Consider the following 22,070-nt stretch of genomic DNA (forward strand, 5'->3'; position numbering starts at 1 on the left):
AGATTTAAAAAAAGGCCAATTCTTCATTAACTCCACTTAAAGGCTCATATTATTAACATGAGTTTTTGTATAAGAAAACTAAGAATACTGTACAAATAGTTTAAGCAAATTTTATGGGAGGATATGTTTTTATAATAGAATATATCAGTTGTGTTTCATTGTGACACTAATATTTTTCTGACATAGGAGATGTACTGATAAGCCACACAGTTTTTCTTGTTATTTATAAGGGGGGAAAATAGCTTTTAATGTGATACCAGCAAAAAAGTGAGCAAATGTAATATTTTGTATTTTTTACCATGTCAGCCAAATAGAGTCAATCAAAACAATAAAAGCAGAAAATGATGTATATTAAAATTATGCTTTATAAAATGAGCATTACCATTCTAATTTGTAGCTAATGTAAGTATTTAGAAATTACACAATGTTTATGCTTCATTTAAACTTTTGCTAATAAGCAGCTGACTGTTAATTATAATGCCACTTATTTCAGGTACATGAAGAAACAAAAAAAGATGACAAGCATAAGTCCAAATCATGAAGTTTGAAGAACAAATTTTATCTTCAAACTTTATATACTAGTTTAAAGCAATGCCAAATGTTTTATCAGAATTAAAATACTACTAAGTACTGCAACCATTTTGTAACTTCAATAACTTTGCATTATACCAAAAAGATAATTATTTTCCTCTAGTCCACTTTTGGATGATAAATAATATCAAATTTACTTTTCTCTTTTTAAAGAAAAAATTAGAAGGCAAGATAATTTTATTATGAAGCACATTTTTCATCTCCTTTTGTCAATGTATAATATGTAATGAAAATGGCAGAATTAACTTGTCATATATTATGTGAAGAAAGCAATTTCATATGTTAAAATATCTAAGTGCTAATACTTTATAAGACTTAATTCCTTTCGCAAATATTTTATATGATATTTTATAGCTTACTATTTGTAATATAAAATAAAACTAACAAAACCTCATACTGGTTTGGTCACTTGGTGTGAGAATTTGGGGATATACAAAATTAGCATGAAGGAATTAATATTATTTTCATTAACTCCTGGTCATGTAAAAACTACTCTGTAAAAAGACATTATTTTTCTTACTAATTGACATATGGAAAACTCTGTATCTATCCTTCACAAAAATGAATTATGTTTGTGTTCACAAATTCTTATTAACTAAGTAGTCAAATGAAGATAAGTAGGTGATTCATTTGATCCAAGGAAAAATCAATTTCCCATAGTCTTCCTTATGTCTTTTCACCTCACCCTAATCCTCCCCCTTACACACACACTCTCTTGTTACTCAACAGTTATCCCCAGCTCAAATTCAACATTTAAAGTCTAAAGTAATGAACACCTAAATCACAGCGGACTCATGAATACTAACAATTATGGGAATGTAATTCAAGAACAGGACCCTTGTGGGTTAAGTGAGAGCCAAAGGGAAAGGTTTTCTGTTAAAACACTGTAAGAATGTGCTAAAAATCAGCTTGGGCAATTGAAATATTATTATAGAGAACACAAAAAAATGACTTCAGGTAGACAAACCAGTTAACATTCTACTGCTTGAAAACCATAACTCAAAGACAGCAGTAAGGACAAATCTAAAACTCTTGCTCTTGTGTTCAAACGTACAAAAAAAGCACTTGCAAGCAAATACAATAAAATATCAATTTATCAATGTATCTTAATATATATTTTACTAAAAAGCAGGTACTAGTGTATTTTCCCTGGATAAGTTTGAAAGTATATATCTGCAATTTTTTCTTTGGGGACAAATAAGGTATCCTGAAGTAGAAATCATACTCTTACTTCTAAGCATTTGCCTGCATATATCTAATTTACCATGAGAGAAAAAAGCACACATATTTTGAAAAATTGTTTAATTTCATCCTTGGATGTCAGTCAGTCCTCAATGCAAATCTGAATGAATGAAATGATCCTACTTTAATATTACCATTAGGGTCAGAGATGACTTTTCCTATTAAGATAAAATTTCATTATATGAGAAAATAGTACCAAGTGTACCAAAAATGAATTGAAGATGGAAGTTGTATATACAAAAATTGATATAAAAATTATCACAAAATAAAATACTATTGTTTTTAGTATAGTTCTGAGTCTGAGCCCAACTATATTATGAAGATACTAAACATATTATTAAATAAGCCAATTTTTAATTATGAGTTTAATTGCAATTGTCATTACTCAGTGGTGTATTGATGATATTTCAAAGAATCTAAGTAATAGTATTCTAAAGTAGGTGTCATGCTTTAGAGATTATAGCATGAATTCTTATATTAACTTTTAATATAATACATATTATATTAACTTTGCATTGCTTTGGTTTCCATCTCTGAAAAAAATGTGAATAACAATAGATCTACATCAAAATATGCTATAAGTTTTAAAAATATACATAGATTTAGCTACCAAGTCTAGAATATTGTACATATTAAAATAATAGCTATTGTTGGGTTTTATTATTATTATTATTATTATTATTATTATTATTAATTATTATTCTATTATCATGTTTCAAATACATGATTTCCACAATTTTTAAAATGAGGAACAAAGAAAGTAGAGATTCTGTGAGTTTAAAAACTTTGCTAAATATGTACATATAGCTAGGTATAAGACTGTCATTAGAGTTTATGGTGTCCTGAGTCACTTTCAAATGCTCTTTGCACTGTAACTCTAAATAATTATGATTCAAACACTTTGCACCATAAACACAAATAAGTTCCCATTACTATTAGATATCTATAGTTCTATGGTTCCTGAATAGTATCTGGTATCTAAAATTCTTTGAGAAGTGGTAAGACAAAATGAAAATCACATTAATGATAGCCAAAAATTTATTATGGATATTAGAACTGAATATATAAGATCACAAGAGAAATACTCCAACTCACTTTAAAAAGTCTAAAGCAACATTTTAAATCATTTAAAATAACAACAAAAAAATACAGCATATTCTTTGTGTAGTTCTTTCAAAATTAATGATTAAAGGTAAGGTTTGTTACAAAACAATTCAGATTTATGACTGATTTCAAGATGGTTTATTCTATAAGTGCTACTTCTGTGTGATCAAAATAGCAATGGATTACAAATTGCAGTTGAAAAATATACAAAGTGAAATAAATTACTTTTTTAAATAGCAATGAAACAACATGAAGCTGAATCCCCAAATATGAAGTGGACAATAAAGAATTGCATGCAATACATAATTAGTATAAAGGTATTTGGAAAATTCAGATTATCCTGTAGCATGAAAAATTTTATCAGCACAATAAAATTATACACATTTTAACTGATTGCTTAAACTCCATGTTTAAAGAAATCTGCTCTCAACCTTAACTTATTATGTATTCACATATAAACTATACATTAAAATTTGGCAAAGAAAATGCATCTTACATATTATATATGATTCACAAAGAATTTAAACTTAGATTATTTTGTTTAGTATGTATATAGCACATTCAATTTATAGATCAAATTGGAATAAAAATACAGAAAAGTAGAATTTTATCACACAAAATGCTGAAAATGCTTTCATTGTCAGTGGAAAAAAATGAATAATTAAGTCCATGGTGTAATTTGAAAGCAACTATGATAGATCAAATAAATGGCTATAGGATGATATTAATTTTGCTATCTAAAGACTGATGACATACAATTTGGAAAAGCATCCAGGTATGCAAGATATCCAACTGACTGTGCGTGCTTCCCACATATTTGTTCATTTGAAAAATATTAGAAATGTGTTTGAAGCAAACAGTTGAAATTGCAATGTTTTATGACAAGTGAAAAGGTCAAGAGTTTTTAAAACAAACACAAATCAGCAGTCCATTTTAAAATGAAACATGCATCATGGTTATGGTTTGTATTGTTTTGTACTGTACCTTTCTTTAATCCAGGAATGAAAGCTAAAACGAGATTTTAATAAAGTTAGACACAATTAATAGCTCTCTTATTCACAACATATTATATTAGCATAACAAAATAATGTATTTTGTTACATATTGCATTATATTTTCAACTTTACTTTACAGAGGGCATGTTGACTGAGTTAGATAAGGATGCATAGTCCATGAAATTTGTCTTCTGTAATTTGTTTTTCTAAATTCACATCAAGCCAATGCCATATGCTGGCCTCTTGGGAGTAACTGTTGGTCCTTTCCCTAAAGGCAATGTGTTTCATGTATTTTAGGGGCTCAACATTTTGTAAGAACTCAATACAATTTCTAGCTTCATTGCCTGTGATGGTGAAATACAGACCTCTATTGAGATATGAGTTTCTCTTATGGAACTTGCTACTTACTGGAAATGTAGTAAAAGGAAAAACAATGTGTTTGATTAACAGATTGCTCTGTCTCCAAATTATTATGGGGGAAAAATAATGGAAATGACCTTAGAATTAATCTTATCATGGTTTAAGAAACTTTTGCTATGATAGAGCTGTCTTCACAAATAAAAAAACTATTTTGTTTTATCACAATTAAAATATCAGATATTAAGGGTCATTATCATTATTTTCTAGATAAATTCAGGAATTCCACTGCTAAGTGACTTCTATCAAACAGATCATGCTTGATCTGGAATTAAGTAGCCAAGTCTATTTTTAAACAAATCATATAGATGTCTATTTAAACCTGGATTTATATCAGTCTGGATGGATGGTTCAGATGTTCATTCTTTGTAAAATTTTAAAGTCAATCATAAAATTATTTCTTAATCATTTTTAAAATCTTAGTATACATTTAATAACATTCATATAAGGATGAAAGCTTAAATGATAAACACTTTGAACTTGTTTTAAATACACTTTGAATAAAATTGAACTATTATGAAACCAAAGATGTATGAAATGTTAATAGAAAATTAATAGGTCAGCAAGACAAAAACAGGAGTAAAATATGAAAGTAATGTTTCTATACAATCATAAGCATTAATAAAAAGAACACTGTTGAATGTTTTTAAGTGTCATTGACATACACAGCACCTTTTATTTTTCATCACAAAGTGTTTCTTCTGTTAGCAATGCAATTTAACACTAATGAAAACTAAAGTAGAAGAGAAAAATAACAGTACTTTCATAAGACACTTGTGGTAGAATTGATCTTCTAAATAAAATTATACAATCATCTACTCCTTCAATGATATTCCCACCAGCACACAATATTTCAGTTATTTCAACAAATAATTAACTCTTGTAAAATTTAAATGTAATTTTCAAATATATTTAAATGAAAAGAGAAAGACTATTTTAGACAGATAAGCAATAAAGTACTTGCTTTTCATTTTTAAAACTCCAATTTCAGTCTGATATAGAACATAGAGATCAAAATTCTTTCTAATTTAATAACAGAAAAGGTCAAAAAATGGATGTGATGGGTATGGACTTATTTTTAATGATATGGAAATACAAATAAAAGAAACAAAACAAGTGTCATGAGAATAATAAAAATAAACCAACCACATTTACAAAACATGTTTAAGACCTTTAGTTCCCAAGCTAAAAAGTGAAAATTGTCTTATGAATGACTAAAATCAAATATTGATCAATTTTCCTTAAAATTTGGGACAATAAGCAAATTCTGCACAAAGTTTTCAAGATTGTCTCTGAGGAAACACTTAAATTCATCACTTAAACATGGCCAAAAAAAAATGGAACCATTTCTCCCATATAAGGCAGAATATGTATTATTATATTTCAAGACAGTTATTCATAGATGCATTTATCATTAGGATTTCTTTCATAACAAAATTCGATCTCCAAAAGTATCTACAAATTTCAGAGAGATTTTAATTATGATTTGAAGGTTAGTCATTGACATTTCTAAAGTATCCTCATTGCTTCATGTTTTTGCAACATCTAGATAAGCACAGTCCTTGTCCTTTGAGATACAATAGTCTATTTGAGGGCTGGGGTTGTGGCTCACTGGTAGAGCGCTTGCCTTACATGCATTGGACATTGGGTTTAATCTTTAGCACCACATAAATAAATAAAGGTATTGTGTCCATCTACAACTAAAAATTTTTTATTTTTTTAAAAGTCTACATGAATTATATGACTAAAATAAATTATTTTTACCAATTAGTGAAATTTTACCAATTAACTATATTATGAATAAGTATGTAAATAATATTTATGTGTAACTAAAATATAATTTAAATAATAGAAGACAAATATATCTAAAAATAAACTTGTTTTTCACAAAAATTGTTTTCAGATTGTGAAAAAATTACAAGTAAATTTATTAATTAATAAATGGAAACACAATAGTCCAAATATCATTATTTTATTTAAACAATTGTAATGATAATATGAAAATTTATACTTATTTAAATGATTTATTTGAGCATAATTGAAGTTTCTTTTTTCTTCTTTGCTATACTTGAGATGGATCCCAGAGCCTTGTCCATGCTTTAGGTAAGCTGTCTACCACTAAGCTGAACATTCAGTTCTTGTGAGTGTTCAAAAATAATTTCAGCATGTATAACTTACTTATCTTATTTGGTAAATAATAGAAATAATTGGGTTTTTGTACTAAAACATTAAGGCAACACATAATTTAAATTAAAAAGAGGCTTATATTTAAGTCGTAAGTATCACAAAAAAGTTATAAAAAGAACAATACAAAAACATGCTACATTATCCAACGTACATATTTTAATATGTATTTCATAACCTAACACAAATATTTAAATACTCAATGTGCATTAGAAAAACCTGGCTCAATGTTCAAAATAGTTACTGATAAGCAGATAATGCTTGAATAATTCAAATGTCACAGAGTACTACATAAAAATTGGTAATTCTGATATAATATTTGTTGATCAAATATCATGCATCAGTGTATAATTGCCATTTACTTCAATATAGAAATAAAATTATAGTTGTTTTGTTATGTACAATTTTTAAGGTTGTGTGATATATCTAATAAAGTCTTTCTTGAAATAAGGGTCATCATCTCTTAGGGCAAAGAAGAATTGAAATTTTTAAATTCTTTTTTTAAAAAATCATATATCTGCCACTACAATAAACAGAAAGAGAATATTTTATGTAAGTATTTATCTCTATGCATATACATACATCTATTTCCTCCTCAATTCAGAAAAATTTCCTTTATACTTCCTAGAACAGAGAAAAATCTAATAAATCAAGATTCAATTAATCTGAAACTTAACAGGTATTGTAAATTATTGTGGGCCATTTTTTGAGAACAATTTTGTCATTTATTTTCTTATAACAAGGCACTCCGTGGTTTGTATTGAAGGTCACAGAATAGAACAGAATTGGTACAGAAAAAATAAAAACTATGTACTCAAATACTGTAATGCCAAATTAATAGAACAAGACATGGTTTTGAGTATTGCTAAATTTAAAATATTCTATACAATGCAAAAAAGATTAAATTCTTCTTGATATAAAATGCAAATCATCCCAGTGCTTTTCCTGATGATTACAAAACTAAAAAGCGTGGAGTTATTGTACTTATGTAGATTGCAGAGACTCTGAACTATAAAAATAGTGAAGCTGAAATAAAATTTTTTATTAAAATTGTGTGAAAGGTTAAGTCCACAAAAGGAAATGCTGTTTGGTGATTAATATAATGAGCATCTTATTTACAATAAAAGAAATATTGCAAACATAAAATAACTTCTTCATTCTTGTATATTAAATTTCAGATTTATATCATATCCCTCTCTGTCAGAATTTGTCATAAGAGATAGGATACTACTGACTCAAAGTAGTCATTTCAATATTGAGAACAGCTAAAGTCATGGTGTTCACTTTATTACAGAGGTAATTAAAACCTGAAGAATTAAAACATTTTCAGTAAATATGCAATTACCATTTTCTAGATTAACAATTTTGGTTGGCAATACTCATGCATAAAATCAAATGGCTTCTCTATCTTCACAGCCTAGATTCATACAGCTCCAATTCTTGAAATTAGCTTATTTTTCCCAGTGATCACACCAATTTTTAGTGCAATAGCTACTGGTTGTACTTTATGCCTTTTTATTTAGAGAAAATCTTTGGTACCACCATAAAAATATAAGCACTTTCAAAAGTCTTTTTTTTTTAATGTTGACAGTGTTCACATGCTTCAAAGATCATAAGAATACATTGCATTTTATCTAGAATACAAAAGACATACAGGCAAATGACCAGAATCATTTAGAAAGTCATCTGATTTAGCATCCTCAGTATATATATTAAGAAATAAGGTCAAGAGAAATGAAACAACCTTTCTAAGACCCACACAATTATTTAGCATTAGAATTAGAATTCAAGTTTTCGCTAGCAAAGAAGTCACTGTGAAACATTTATTGATCATTTTGAAGATATGGGAACAATGTGTGTACACACACCTATTTGCCCAGAACAACTCTTTATTTCAGGAAGGATCAAAATATCAGTGTTTTTAGAATATATATTTTAAGAAATTCCAACTTGATATTAGCTAGATGCAGTGATGCACACCTGCAATTCCAGCAGCTTGGGAGGCTGAGGAAGAGGACTGAGAGTTCAAAGCCACCCTCAGCAATTTAAGGAGGCCCTAAACAACTTATTGAGACCTTGTCTCTAAATAAAATATTCAAAAAGGGCTGGGGATGTTGCTCAGTGTTTAGGCACCCATGGTTTCAATCCCCAGTACCAAAAAATATATATAATAATAATAAATGTAACAACTCCTCACATAACACACTAACTGCTAAGGAAAGAATAAAAGAAGAGCATACTTTAAGAATTAAAATATTGTGTGGCTGGGGATGTGGCTCAAGTAGTAGCGTGCTCGCCTGGCATGTGCGTGTTGCTGGGCTCGATCCTCAGCACCATATACAAATAAAAAAATAAATATGTTGTGTCCACCGAAAACTAAAAAATAAATATCAAAAAAATTCTCTTTCTCTCTCTCCCTAAAAAAAAAAAAAAAAAAAAAAACAATTAAAATATTGTTTTGGCAAATTGAAAAAAATAATGCCGCTAAAAAAGTAAGAAGTCCTAACATAGTTATGTCAGGAGGAAAAGCAGAATGTAAACTCCTAAATTTTCATACAAATTTAAGGTGAAAAATTCAACCTCAAAATACAGACTTAGTGTTTTTTTTTTTTAAATTGTAGTTGTAAATGGACAGAATGCCTTTATTTTATTTGTTTTTTATTTTTATGCAGTGCTGAGGTTCAAACCCAGTGCCTCATGCATGCTAGGCAATTGCTCTGCCACTGAGCTACAGCCCCAGTCCATAGCCTTAGTGTTTTAAATGGTTCATAGTCATATGGAGCAAATCTTTGCTACTCATAATTCATTCTGACAATAAAAACAAAGAAAAATTTTGTGAATACACAACTGAATAGGTTTATAGAAAAAGACTTATGTGATAGTGTTATTTTCTCAACTATTTTTCTGCAATCTAACTTTATTAATCATTGAAAAATTGTTCTATTCTTGTGATTTAGTTTAAGTATTTAAGTGAGAAATTTCTTTTTTAAAGAATGTGTTTATTTCCAAAAAGGAACTTAAGAAAAGTGATTCATAAAGGACTCTGCGTGTTTTAGAAATGTGAATTAGGGAATATAAATGCTTTCACCCTCTATGGAAAAGTTCCACCTAAGGTCCTGATAACACTGTTTTAGGAGGTGCATGAAGCAGTTATGATAATATATAAATTTTAATGACATTGTGAAATTCCAAAAGCAAAATATTGAGGGCTAGACCCTTAGTTATTTTAGAATGGCAAAGAAAATATTAGGAAACCGATATTTCTAAAATCTGCCACTAAGCTACTCAAAATGTTTGAAACAATTGTAGCTCTTAAACATTTCACAGTTTTTAATAATCAATCTATTCTTGAGTGTATGAATTCTAATTTAAGACATTTTTAAAATAGGACTTGGTGGTATATCTGATCTTCCAGTCCATAGAGAGACTAATTTTTAAAGTATGCTCCTTTGCATGATTTAATGCTGATACAATACATACTTCAAAAGTAACAGCATACAATCTGCACTCTGTTACAATGGTTTAACTTTTAGAATCTCTTCCCTGTGAAATTTGGTACGATTTTCTTTTATCAGTTTACCCAGTATTAGCTCTGGATGGCTTGTCAATACACATTTTTGGGCTATTCACAGAAAAAAAAAAAGCAGAAGTAAATATTTATTTATATATTTACTTACTTACTTACTTACTTACTTACTTAATTTTTTACTTGAGATTGAACACAGGGGCCCTTTAGCACTGAGCCACTTCCCCAGTTTTATTTATTTATTTTTATTTTGAGGTAGGGTCTTTCTAAGATTCCCAGGGATTCCTTAAGTTGCAAAGGCTGGTTTTAAACTTAAGATCATCCTGCCTTAGCCCCTAGAGTCTCTCAGTTTGCAGGCATCTGTCATTAATATTGGTTGGGAAACTTTAATTATAACTACAGAAATAAAGTACAAATCTCTAAAAAGCAACTTTTTTTTGCTTTTATTGATACATTATGGTTGTACATAATAGTTGTGAAGGGTTATTTTTAAAATAAATATTTTTAACTTTTCCCTCATATTCTTACCAATCTATTTATTCTGTTTCAAACTAATTTAATGATCCACTTTAATTTAAAAACAGATAATTTAAAAACTTTAAAGCATAAGTAGGCATGAGATTAATATAATACTTTTACTAAAACACTTGAGGTTATTTTGCCCATGTGGATGACTATAGGACTCCCTAAAAATATTAGGCTTTACACAGAACATAGGGCATAGCTTGAAGACAAAGAGATTCCATTTGAGAAGGATTTATAATACAATATATGCAGATCTACATTTATATTAAAACTATACTATATGTATTTCTATTACATATAGCATACATGATATAAAGAGAAATAGATGATATAATTTTTCTTTAAAAATATCTATATCAAGTCTATAGTTGCAAAAATTGATATATTTTTACAAACGAAATCCTTAGGATACATGAACTAGTTTTAATAACTGTCTTTCACTGTCATAAATATATTTCTCCCAAAACAATGTACTATCAATTTCAATTTGCAATTTACTACAGAATGAAAAGTATATTGTGAATTTTTCTGTTAATGTTTAATTTAGATACATGTATCTTTATGGATGACTTATAAAATTCCAAATAGATTCATTATTTTATGATATACATCTTAATATTTTTGTTTTACACATTTAAGCAGATAAATTGTGGAAAGGGAAAGTTTAATGTTGGAAGTAAAATCTGAATTGATAATTTTCTTTATGATTTTTTTTTCATATTTTCATTTGCTAGGTTAGTATCAACTAAAATTGTGATTTCTTTTAATCTCAGTGAACTAATGCCAGTTTAATGGTAGCGTTACTCCCTGATATTTTTAATGACTGAAGATTTTTAACTTATTTTCCAATATTTTATATTTTTTCTCTTTAATATATAATTTATTGGGAATTCTGTGACAGAGTTTGAACACAAGTTTGTGGGAAATTTTCATTTTAAAACCAATTGATTATGTGTTTTATTTTATCATTTGGGGAAAGGAATGGACCTCAAAATGATAGGCCACGTCCAAAAATATAGTCTTAGGCTAACGTTGTTTAACAATTCTGACATTATTTTGAAGTAATATTAAAAACAACTATTGGACACTTATTTTTCCATTTTGATAATTATATGGATGAAATAAATTCCAAGTCCATGTTTTCTTGATATAGAAAACAAGTATAGCATTTCTTTAGTTTAGATCTAAATGACTTTAAAATTCAGTATTGAATGGCAGTATGAACAAACCCAACATATGGGAATTTGGCTATAGATTTTAGAAATAAACAAGAAGAGACATTTTCCATGTGGTGAAACATATTGGGTATCTACTGTGGAGAACCGATCTTCCTAGATGATATGTTGATAAATATTTTATGTCAGCAAAGAACAAAGCATAGAAGACAGTGCTACAAACATGAAGAAGAAATAAAAAGTAGAAGCAAGCTATTTCAAACTGAATTAAATAAAAGCTTATATGCACAGCAAGAGGAGGAGTACAGAGAACTTATTTTATCAGTCTGACAGATTAACTGACTGCACAAGACATGTTAAAAGGTTTTTTGAATAAACCAAATGCTATCTGCCTTAGAAATCATATGCACTTCATGATTAAAAGACAGAGATTCAAAGTAATGGCTCTTTGGATGCTCAAAATATAAATATTATATTTTTGGTATTTATAAAAGGAAAGCTTACCACTAAGAGATAAAATGTTGCTCAAGATCTACTTTTTACATAACAAGGGAGAAGGTATAAATTTTTTATATACTATAAATTTGTTTCTGTATTTGCTTGAATTTCTAAGTATTAATCTCTCCTTTTACTTCTCTACTATCTTCAAACATAAAATGATATTTCTTCTAGCCAGTTTGAAGAATCCATATAATATTAACTCAAATATGCAGGTTAATATGACTAAGAATCTGACTGAAAATTAGCCCAAGAATCTAAACTATGACAAAACAATACATTTATTAAAAATGAAATGGACGTCATTACCCTAAGTACATGTATGAAGATACAAATGGTGTGAATATACTTTGTATATAACCAGAGATATGAAAAAGTGTGCTCTAATATGTGTAATATGGACTAAAATACATTTTGCTGGGGCTGGGGTTGTGGCTCAGAGGTAGAGCGCTCGCCTAGCATGTGCAAGGCCCTGGGTTCGATTCTCAGCACCACATAAAAAAATAAATGAACAAAATAAAGATATTGTGTCCAACTACAACTAAAAATAAATAAAAAATAATAATAATAAAATACATTTTGCTGTCATATAAATCAAATTAGAATAAACAAAATTCCAGTCTTATTCAGTCCTCTAATGTTTACTACATTTGGATGAAATATAACATGAGGATGTATTCCTGTTCCCAAGTAGCAATAGTTTCCTATTCAGTTTAAATCTTTCTACTGTACCATGAAGAGATATTACCATTGTTCATCTATTTTGCATCATCACAACTCACTAAAAACTTCCCCAATGATTTTTTTTAAGTAAAATTAACTTTCAGCTCAACATGTACTTTTGTTTACAGAAATTAGAAGAGAATTTTTTTTAATTCCGCTAAATACCCAAAATAAAATGTGAGTTTCCTAATGTACAACAATCAATTATTCTAATCTTCTCCCAGTACTCTGAAATTGTATAAGAGAATTGTCAAATGTTAGAAAGAAATATGCTCATATGATAAATACTATTTAAGTAAATCAAAGAATTATTTTTTTCCCTACTGGGGGAGATTTTTTTTTTAAAGAATATCAACTAAGTTAAAAGAATATGCTATGTAAAAAAATAAATAAATAAAAGAATATGCGATGTGATTTTGAATTAGATAAGCATGAATGTCCTAATTACCTTATATTCTTTCCATTAAATATTTGCTACTCCTAAAATGGTCAGATGGATCACATAAAAAAGAACTAAATGTAATGCATCATTATTCATTCAACATAAAACTATATGCAAGTATCACTATTTTCTGAGAACTTATTATAAGCCCTCTCAATTAAAAAAGTGAGCTCCTTTAACCATATACACATAATATTCTCAGCAATCGCTTTTCCCTTTGGTTCAAAATTTTTGAATGAGAGACACTGAAATATATAATTTATAATTAATTATATAACCTAAATAAAGGATTTAGGTGTCTTAAAATTATATAGAATGTAGCATTAACAATGCTAAACCTAAATTGCTAAAAAGTATATATGTTTTCTAGACAACAGATGTGAGAACAAAACATATTATAGTGAAAACATTTTTAGGCCATTAATAATCAAAAGCCAATCATAGTCTGAGGAAAAATGATACATTGTAAGCAGGAGCATATAATTCAATAATAAATCCCCTCACAATAATTTTTGTCAAAACTTTTTGTTCAGAACTGATGGATTCTAGTACATTCAGGAAATTTTTATGTTAAAAAAGATTAAATAGTGTCTAGTATGTCTAGTACCCTTCAGCACTTGATAAATACTTTTTGAATGAGTGAAAATATGTGCCACAGTTACCTTGCAGCTTTCATTCTAGTCCAGTAAAAAAGAAATAAAACCAAACCTAAGAACAAAAACAAGAAATATCTTTAGCCCATTTCTACATCTAGCCACTGTTCCATTTAAATGGCCTGCTTGTTAGACTTTTGTGTTTACTCATTTCTTTCATAAACATCCTTCAGTAGCATTATCTTTGTTTTCCAAACTATGAATTTTCTACCAATGAGAGCACCTGAAATCCTGTCCTGTTCATCATGTAGCAATGCCAATGCTACATTCTATATAACTTTAAGACACCTAAATCCTTTATTTAGGTAATATAAAAGAAAGAATTCTTTTATTTACTCTACCTTGTCTGGACAGAATTTCCAAACCTAAAACAGCAAAATAAAGCATTTCTGATATTTGATGAACTAACATACAATCATTGATTATTTATTATGTTTCAGGCCTTGCTACGCATTGGGAACACTGTAGTGAATAGAGGAAATGGTCCCAGATCATTTTTTAACAGTCTTGTTTTTGGTATGCTGTCTAAATGATTTTATTTCAGAAGCCATTTTTTTTCAGTATTGGGGAATGAACGCAGGGTTGCTCTGCCACTGAGCTACATTCCCATCCAGTTATTTATTTAGGTACTGGGGATGGAATCCAGGAACTCTTAACCACTGAGCAACATCCCCAGCCAATTTTATTTATACTTTATTTTGAGACAGGGTCTTGCGAAGTAGCTGAAGTCCTTACTAAGATGCTGAGACTGGCTGAATTTGCGATACTCCTACCTCAGCCTCTGGAGTCTCTGAGACTACAGGCTTGCACCACCTCACCCAGCATTTATTTTGAGACATGGTTTTGCCAATTTGTTGAGGCTGGCCTTAAAGTTGCAATTCACCTGCACCAGCCTCCTGAGTCGCAGGGATTACAGGCATATGCCATCCTGCCAGCTACAAATTCCTTTTTTTCTAAATTGCCAATTGAGTTGGTATTTTCCAACAGGTGACTGATCCAAATTAATCTATGTATAAGTAAATTTGCCTATTCATTATATTTCACATAAATAAAATTTTACAATAAAAGAGATACAGAACATAAAACATCAGGCTATTAAATTATTGTTGATATTTAAAATTTTAGAAGAAGCTTAAACACCCTACATAAACATACATAAATATTACAAGTAGGTAAGGCTGTAATTGAAAATGTTATTAATATAACTATAACAAGAGTAAAAGGACCATAAAATTAGACCTGATTTGAAGATACATGCAATCATTTTATAAACTTGAACTTTAAGAAAGTGAATAAGCTGAACACTATGTCAAATAGAAAAGTACCTTCTATGGTTTTCAAAAAACATAGATCATAAACTATCTTAGCAGGAAAAAATATTGAAAAATAATTCATTGGACAATTGAGGAAAGTAAAAAACAATATTATTTGTAGTGTCATAAGCAAGAAAAATAATTTAATTCTGTTGAGTAAATAATTGATGTAGATTCCATTTATATGACTGAATTTGACAGCAATTTTAAGTGCATAAATTTGACTATGGATTAGAAAGATAACTCATAGAGTTTACAATCATCTACCATCACATTACTTATTTGTAATGTAATCTCCACAACTTAATGTAACTTTTAAGATCAATGCATGTGTGTGTGTGTGTGTGTGTGTGTTTTATAGCCCTTTTGAATATTTTATTTAGAGACAGCATCTTGCTGAGTTGCTAAGTGCTTCACTAAGTTGCTGAGGCTGGCTTTGAACTCATGATCCTCCTGCCTCAGCCTCCAGAGTAGCTGAAATTACAGGCATGTGCCACTGTACTTGGCATCAGTACATATTTATACTTCAAATATCTAAGACAATAATTTACCCTCTTATATTTTTCATAGAACAATATTAATTAAGATCAAATTCAGAATAGTTAATCATGATTGTAATACTTGCTATGTTTTTCCATGTTTTTGTGCTGTAGAATGTAGTGGTCCAATTGAAATGTTTATCATCCAATAAGACAACAAAATAAACCACTTTACTAGTTCACATTGACTTAGCAATCAAGGAAGTCAGTTGGTCTATATCATTAATGTATAATCCCAAATTAATATTTCATACTGCATAAACAGTAGCATTAACATTTGCATAAATACAATAGGTTTAGGAGACTAACTGGTCTACCTCAAACACTGTTATAAATATTGACATATCCATAAAAAGGCAACATAATTATAATTCTATATGTGTCATTCACTGTGTATATAACCTAATTTGTAAGAAAGGGACAGAAGAAAATAACTTCTATATTTCTACAAAAATATAGAAGTAAAAGAAGACAAATAATCCATTATTTTATTGTAATACTTTGTTATATATATATATATGTGTGTGTGTGTGTGTGTGTGTGTGTGTGTATATATATATATATATATATATATATATTCATTGTATCTTTAGATATTTTCAGCTTTGAACTCTGCTATTCAATACCATTTCTTCTCCTTTTTCTCCCCCTCTCCCTCCCTTCTTCTTCTCTTCCTTCTCCTTCTCCTTGTACCAAGGATTGAACCCAGGGGTCATTGACCACTGATCTACATCCTCAGGCCATTTTAAATTTATTTTCAGACAGGGCCTTGCTAAGTTGCTTAGATACTGGCTGAATTGCTGAGGCTGGCTTTGAACTTATGATCCTTCTGCCTCAGCCTCCCCAACCACTGGTATTATAGGCATGCACTACCGTGTCCAGCTCTCAATACCATTTCTGTACTCATACTATCAGAGTGAGAGCTTAAACTTCTTTTCATTATTACGAAAGCTTTCACTTTAAATGGTAGAAAACTTAGAAAATGAGTGATTAAGAGAGGAGGAAAAGAGGTATCATTGGGGACTGAAATGGAGTAAATTAAATTCCATGCATATATGGTTTTGTCAAAATGAACCAAACTATTGTTTAACTATAACACACTAACAAAAAAAGAAAAAGACAGAAAATGAGTGATTGAATTTGCCCAAGTTTTCAAAGCTATTAGTATTTAGATCCAGACCATTTGGATCTGAGAGTGGTCTTTTGATATTTTTTTTTGTTTTGCTAAATGAGTCTATACATAAATAAATAAGCTCTGAAAGCATTAATGCTGAATACAATATACATCTATCTCTATCCATCTGTGTATCCATTGACGTGTCTATCCATATTCACACATAGATATTATTAATAAACAGAATTCACACAAATATGTGCACTAAAATATCATTTCTAACAGTCCTTCAGCTTTCATCTCAGTTCTTTTATAAATACATGTGGATTAATGAAATATTATGATGTAATTAAGCAGTTCATATTTTAATACCCATTCAAATAATTACTGATTGTCTCTTTGTTTCCAACATGTTAACCCTTAAAAATTATTGAATTTAGCCTAAGAAGAACTTGATATAATTAAAGAAAAATTTTTGTTTCAATGCATCCACTTAGTTTTATTTTGTGATTATCAAAAAAATGTTGTTAAGGCCTGATATTGTGGCTCAGTGGTACAGTGCTTGCATAGTATGTGTGAGGCACTGGGCTAAATTTCCAGCACCACATATAAATAAATAAAATAAAAGTTCATCAACAACTAATAAAAATTTTTAACAGGTTGTTAAAATTTTAATTATAAAAAATAGAAGGTTAGAAGTTTATGGTTTTTTTACTATACCAATCCAATTAATCAGATTTCTTTGCTTTTATTATCATGAAAATATTTCTAAATTATATTGAGTGCAACAAAATTTAAAGAATATATCTCTAAGCAAATATATATCATTTTCCCTATTAACAAAAATTGATGGAATCCAAGATAGAACTTTATTTTGTCCTAACCAGAATTCAAATGGTGAATAATTAGAAAATATTTGAAATTTTCCATTGCGATCAGTAGTTTCTAATTTTCTAATACTTAGAAAAAAATTGGATAACTTTACAAAACTCATTTCCAGGCTCTACTCTCAGAGTAAAGATTATATTGATAGGATATGTCATCTATATATTCTTTGTATTTTACTGTGAAAAAATACACATAATATTTAGTAAATCAGAGCCTGAATTTTAACAAAATCCCAAAGGTAATTTATCTACACATAAGGACCCAAGGTGCTCTGATTTTAACTGTTTTAAAACCATGCATAACACTTTTTTTAATTCAAATATTTGTAACTGTGATTACAGACTCATGCTGCTGTCATGTAGCAGTCAGATAACTGTGAATGTTTTGCACAGACTGCAAATACAATTATTGAGATATTAGAGTGATCAAAAATTGAAAATTTTCACAACTGTATATCTTATTCTGATATTGCAAATTCCACCATATTAACAAATTAGAAACTTTTGATGGACCTGTACTTAATCAACCCACTAGATTAAACAAATCACATTATTCACACAGTGAATAAAACATACTGACTAAATGAAGTCAGTGTGCTGGATGACCTCAAGTAGGATGCTGCCTTCTATGTATGATCACTTACTTCTGCTGCCAAAATGAGTTTTTTTTAATATTTATTTATTTTTTTAGTTATCTGCAGACACAACATCTTTGTTGGTATGTGGTGCTGAGGATCTAACCCGGGCCGCACGCATTCCAGGCGAGCTTGCTACCACTTGAGCCACATCCCCAGCCCCCAAAGTGAGTTTTATGCTTATGAAAAAGTAGATGTTTATATCAGCTGATCTTGCTTTTGAAATTATTTAATTTATTTAAAATCTTATGTTAATTAACAAAATATAATTTCTTATCTATATAATATATATATATATATATATATATATATATATATATATATATATATATTTTTTTTTTAGATGGCATTGAATTTTACAGAAAGTCTTGTAAAGAGCAAAGTACAAAAAGACTTATCACAAAGAGAAATGCAGAAGGTTCAGGAAAAGCGCTATAAAATTCTAGAAGCATCCTATAATCAGAAAGCAGTTTAAGAGTGTTTAATTACATATTCCATTTTATGGGAATAAGAACTGGAAATCACAGACTGTATTATGGATGTGGTTTATAGAATAAAAATGGGGCATGGTTCTAATTAGTTAATGTGTATAAGACAAAGGCCCTATATCAAAATAAAGGGAGATAAATGTGCACTACTTTATTTCAAGTATTTATATATCTGATATATATATATATATGTTTATATGCATATGAATATGTATATACATGTATAGATACATATACACATATGTGGTATATATGAATTTTAAAATTATTTATGTCTTCATTCTGATTTCTTTAATGCACCATTCTATAACTTTTCCACTGTACTTGTTACTCCTATTGGAATATAATAAGGTTATGTACTTGTAAATAAAACCCTAATGTTCTATTTCTAACCCAAGAACGTTAACCTTCTGAATGAAATTTACGTCTAATTTCTGGTCTGTGCTATTGTATTCTTGGTGTGATTGTATGAGTGTGTTCTTGTATGGAAAAAAAAATATTTCCAATAATCTGGAATGGCTATAAACTAGTAGACTTTTCTTTGTCATTTTCTAAACTCTATAATAAATATTTTATTCAATATAATATGAAATGTTATCTTTAAAAAATAACACAATTGTATAATTTCAATTTTTAGAAAAACTCTATAATATATTAATGTTTGTTATACATAGACTGTATCAAGAACTCTCTTTTTTCATGAATTATCCCTTCAACAACTCCATGACATGCCTTTAATTTCTGTTTAGTACATGAGAAAACTGAGGTTCAGATAGGACATAAAATAATAGAGCTGAAATTCAAACAAGATTATGACTCCAGAGCTCTTTGTGGGCTTAACCATTGAATGACAACAGCCCTCCTGAATATTTCTTGGCAGAATGGATGGAGTGCAATATAAATTGAGGTCTTATGCAAAATTTAAATGTAATTCTGAGACTGGGTTTTAGTCCATGTCCAATTATTACATTTGTGTATAAACTGTGCAAGTAATATATCCTTCTTTAATCCTCAATTTCCACAATTGTGAAATATTATATTTGTATATATTATTCGACATGTACATTAATTGAAAACAGAATATTTACACTCTCATATTACGGAATAAATATTGAATTAGTAGGTTGACAAGAGATCCAATTTCTCCCTTTTCTCTTGTTTGATGGCTCTTGTGCTTCTACATCTGGTGAGAATTAATATCTAAGAATAGTATGGAGTAAAACAAATTCAATTTAATAGCTTAATATAATCTATTATAGAGAAGATTCAAACTACTATATCAGAAATTGATTTAAAAGTTGGTACATTTCAAATATGTGCTTTGTCCTAATTCTGTTTTGTTGACTGTGATTATATGTTCATATTTTCAACACAAGAAATGCCAAAAGAAAATGCCTATGCTATGTAATAAGATTTTCCTCAAAAATGAAATTCCATACTTCACCTAGAGGCAAATGATCATGTTAATCAAGAATGGGCAAAAAACAAATAAGATTATGCCTATGTTGATCTTTCTGTTCTCAACCAATTTTGTTCATTGAAGAATGTCAAACATTTACTGTTAAAGCTTGGGAAATAACAGTGATAACTTATATTTTATTTGAAGACAAGTTTTTAAAAATCCTATTTGCTATAGCATATTTAATTGGTGCTTCTCTGCAAAATGTCAAGGCCATCTGCAAAAGACCAGATTAACTTATGTGAATCATTCTAAAATGACATGAAAATCTGTTGCTATATATTTTTAAGTGCACTGTTTTTTTCTAGCTAATAATTCTCCAGAAGCTTTTGGTCTTGGAATAGGGTAGTACCATTGATCCTTCTTGTTCTGGAGCTTTAGCTTCTTGGACTGAGCAGCTACTGGTTCTTCCAGCTTTCCAGCCTACAGACAGCCATTGTGGACTATCCAGCTTCTAGTCTCATAAGCCAACCTAATAAATCTCCCTTTCATAATTGTACTTCCTGTTGATTCTGTTCCTCTAGAAAACCCTAATACAATATTGTGTAATGGAAATTTCCAAAGACAGTAGATTTATGTGCTCTTACCACACACAAAAAGCAACTATGTGAGATGATGGCTATTTTAATTTGGTACCTATAGTAACCATTTAACAATGTATATCATTGTCAAAATATCATGTGTACACTTTAAATTTATACAATAAGAAATGAATAAAAATATAGGGTGATATTCAGGGAGAAAATAGTATCCTTCCGTATTCTTTCTTTTGTTAATTCTGCTTTTTGATACTTTGAAGATGACTCTCAAATGTTAAATATAGGTGTTATTAAGTAATAATAAAGAAATTGAAATCTTGCTTGGCTTTAGCAAAACATACAGCATGACAAAAAAAATGAGGGTAAATTAAAAACTTCCGTGAATTGAAGGCTTTTGATAACATGTTTTACTCTTTCAGAATTGTCATGCAATCAAAGGATAGAAACAAACATGAAATTATCCTAATCCTTCTCTTTCTTCACTGCAGGACTGAATTTCAGTCATTTGTGACAATGCTTCAAGTCCTACATTCAATTATATTTGGAAGAGATGACTCCATAACCTACTAAGCATATTTTTCCCAGTGGTCTATCTTACTATAAAGAATCAATTCCTCTCCCTACCCCACATGAGTCAGCCTCCTTATATCAGAGAAAACATTCGACATTTGTTTTTTTTGGGATTGGCTAACATCACTTAGCATTTTCTTCTCCAACGCCATCCATTTACCTGCAAATGCCATGATTTTATTCTCTTTTATTGCTGAGTAAAATTCCATTATGTATATATGCCACATTTTTTATCCACTCATCCACTGAAGGACATCTAATTTGGCTCTACAGTTTAGTTATTGTGAATTGTGCTGCTATAAACATTGATGTGGCTGTGTCCCTGTAGTATGCTGGTTTTTAGTCCTTTGGGTATAGGAGAATTAGATGAATTCTAGATAGGGAAGAGGGGTGGGAGGAAAAGTAATTGGGCAGGGGATTAGCAAGGGCAGTGGAATGTGATAGACATCAT

At 29.3% G+C, this 22,070-nt stretch overlaps 1 protein-coding gene across 8 annotated transcripts in view; it reads right to left on the minus strand.

Moving 5' to 3' along the window:
* The window catches only part of Pcdh11x (protocadherin 11 X-linked), a 650,410-nt gene that overhangs the window by 120,391 nt on the left and 507,949 nt on the right, over positions 1-22,070 (minus strand). For 4 of the 8 annotated variants that reach the window (XM_071606439.1, XM_071606434.1, XM_071606435.1 and 1 more), the window contains one exon: positions 3,922-3,945. The exons of the other annotated variants lie outside the window; for them this stretch is intronic. In XM_071606439.1, coding sequence (XP_071462540.1) covers positions 3,922-3,945 — 24 coding nt within the window. The remainder of the gene's footprint in view (positions 1-3,921; positions 3,946-22,070) is intronic. 8 annotated transcript variants of the gene reach the window in all.

The sequence above is a fragment of the Marmota flaviventris genome, chromosome X (assembly GCF_047511675.1).
Source record: "Marmota flaviventris isolate mMarFla1 chromosome X, mMarFla1.hap1, whole genome shotgun sequence".
NCBI lineage: Eukaryota > Metazoa > Chordata > Mammalia > Rodentia > Sciuridae > Marmota > Marmota flaviventris.